Source organism: Cicer arietinum, chromosome 2 (assembly GCF_000331145.2).
Source record: "Cicer arietinum cultivar CDC Frontier isolate Library 1 chromosome 2, Cicar.CDCFrontier_v2.0, whole genome shotgun sequence".
In the NCBI taxonomy this organism is placed as follows: Eukaryota; Viridiplantae; Streptophyta; class Magnoliopsida; order Fabales; family Fabaceae; genus Cicer; species Cicer arietinum.
This window is the reverse complement of record NC_021161.2, coordinates 14539762-14540717: the sequence shown is the minus strand read 5'-3', so window position 1 is coordinate 14540717 and position 956 is coordinate 14539762. Positions and strand designations below refer to the sequence as shown.

Genomic DNA, 956 nt, shown 5'->3' with positions numbered 1-956 from the left:
ACACACCTAAAGAAATTAGAACACATATTAACACTCATATAAAAAAAATAGTATCGCATCATTATACTATTTAAAATAAGATAATGAGAAATTGGGGTGTTACATTTCTCCCCCTGTTGAAGAAAATTTCGTCCTCAAAATTTACCTGACAAGAACAGTTCTGGATAAGAATCGCACACCTGGCTTTCGACCTCCCACGTAGCACTTTCACCAGTAGCACCTCCCCAAACAACCTTAACCAATGAAATCGTCTTACCCCTTAATTCTTTGGTCTTTTGGTCCTCGATCCGTAGCGGTAAGGTCTCAAAAGTTAGATTCTCTTTTATTTGAACCTTGTCTGACTCAATCACGTGCGAGGGATCGAAAATGTACTTGCGAAGTTGGGACACATGAAAGACACTATGAAGATTAGAAAGAGAAGGAGGTAACGCGATCTGATATGCCACGTTACCGACACGTTTAAGAATCTGGTAGGGTCCTATAAACCGAGGAGTAAGCTTTCGCATTTTTAATGCCCGACCAACCCCAGTCGTTGGAGTAACTCTCAGAAATACATGATCACCTTCTTGAAATTCGAGGTTTTTCTTTCTTTTATCATGGTAACTCTTTTGCCTACTTTGAGATGCTCTCATCTTTTCCTGAATCATTTTTACTTTATCAGTAGTTTGTTGAACAATCTCAGGTCCTAACACAAGGTTATCACCCGTCTCAAACCAACACAGAGAGGTCCTACATCTTCTCCCATACAACGCCTCAAAAGGGGCTATTCCAATTCTAGAGTGGAAACTATTGTTATAGGTGAACTCTATAAGTGGCAAAAAGCTATCCCAACTTCCATTTTGTTCCAACACACAAGCTCTCAACAAGTCTTCTAGGGATTGATTGGTTCGCTCAGTCTGACCATCTGTTTGTGGGTGGTTGGCTGAACTCATCCTAAGGTTCGTACCTAAAGCGCT

The 956-nt window shown here is 40.6% G+C and overlaps 1 protein-coding gene across 1 annotated transcript in view; it reads right to left on the bottom strand.

Annotated features, from left to right (window-relative positions):
• The window catches only part of LOC140919358 (uncharacterized), a 6449-nt gene extending 5817 nt beyond the window's left edge, over positions 1 to 632 (bottom strand). Inside the window, exon 1 of the mRNA XM_073365367.1 lies at positions 146 to 632. Within this exon, the coding sequence (XP_073221468.1) occupies positions 146 to 632 (487 nt within the window). The remainder of the gene's footprint in view (positions 1 to 145) is intronic.
• Between the last annotated feature and the right edge of the window lie 324 nt (positions 633 to 956).